The 1,204-nt window shown below is 57.4% G+C and overlaps 1 protein-coding gene across 1 annotated transcript in view; it reads right to left on the reverse strand.

Annotated features, from left to right (window-relative positions):
- Window positions 1-175: 175 nt before the first annotated feature.
- The window catches only part of EMH_0076650 (cysteine repeat modular protein, putative), a gene marked incomplete at both ends in the record, with an annotated part of 4,402 nt that continues 3,373 nt past the window's right edge, over window positions 176-1,204 (reverse strand). Inside the window, 2 exons of the mRNA XM_013499747.1 lie at window positions 176-276; window positions 430-1,138. Of these exons, the coding sequence (XP_013355201.1) occupies window positions 176-276; window positions 430-1,138 (810 nt within the window). The remainder of the gene's footprint in view (window positions 277-429; window positions 1,139-1,204) is intronic.

Below are 1,204 nucleotides of genomic sequence, written 5' to 3' on the forward strand. Positions count from 1 at the left end.
GGACCCCTAACTCACTTGTTTGGGCGAAGCTGGCGCCTTCTGCAGTGCACACGAAGCACACAAGCAGCATGTAAATAAAAGAGTGAACGAAGAGGGAGTAGGCAGATGCACAAAACAGCCTTTTCACGTGTAAGTGTTGTTCGGTTGAGAACATCCTGCTCTGTCTTCCGCTCTGTTAGCCCGTCAGCCGGTACCTCCGACGGGCGAGGCTAAGGAATAAGCACAGTGTCGTCCACTCACCAGAAGCTGCCGCGAGCCGCCCATGTGTAACCTTTGCTGAAGGCAGCAACAACAGCAGAAGCAGAAAGTGCAGGCATAAACGCACGTCGAGGTGAGATATATCCAGGGACACGAACCACGCACTTTCAATTGAGGCCCTGGGCCGCTGCAGGATCTGTGGGGCGGCGACAGGGGAGGCAAAAGGCCTACCTGATGCTATGAGCGTCCCTAGAAGGGATCCATTCCCGCAGATAGCGTGTTTAAAGTTTGTAGGGAGGAACGAAGGCACCTCTACCTCCGCCTCCCCCTTCACCTCCACCGCCAGCGTCACCCCTGGCTGCGTGCACAGTGTTGCGCTATCTCCTGTCTCTTCTCCAACGGCGACAATAGACAATGCGACAGTTTTCTCTGTGGCCCCGGAGCTGTGGAGGATGAAACGGCAAGAGCCGTCAATGCGTCTGTCTGCCCCAACCTTGCAGAAAACAAACTCAGTTCCAATCTCGCTCGGTAGCGCCTCCAGCCACACACCCAAAGAACTTGCTGCTCCTGGTGCTGTTGGTGCTGCTGCTGCCCCTGGTAGCGGCTTGAGGGGCATATACGGGGGGCCCACGATATCGGTCACCGGGAGTCGTGCCTTTTTGGAGAGAGATACGCGGCGGGTACGTGCGTCACCGCTGCTGAGTTGCAGCAGCGCGCGCAGGAACCTGAATTCATCTCCCTCAACACAGGAGACAGCCGAGTCCCCTACTTGCACCGGCGAGCAGTAGCAAACCTCATACACTCCATCCTTCAGGTCCTTCAGCCTGCTGTCGTGTCGAATATTGATTTGGGGTTGCAGCGGCCACGGGCCAGCAAGAATCTTCCCAGCCCCGCAGAACCGCATCACCCCCAAGAATCCCAATGGAAAGGGATGGTCTTTCTGAGGGCGTCGCTCCACCGTCTCGCCCCACCAATCCACAACTGGCAGCTCCAGGCTCAGCCAGCA

The sequence above is a fragment of the Eimeria mitis genome, genomic scaffold (assembly GCF_000499745.2).
Source record: "Eimeria mitis Houghton genomic scaffold, Emh_scaff4623, whole genome shotgun sequence".
NCBI lineage: Eukaryota > Apicomplexa > Conoidasida > Eucoccidiorida > Eimeriidae > Eimeria > Eimeria mitis.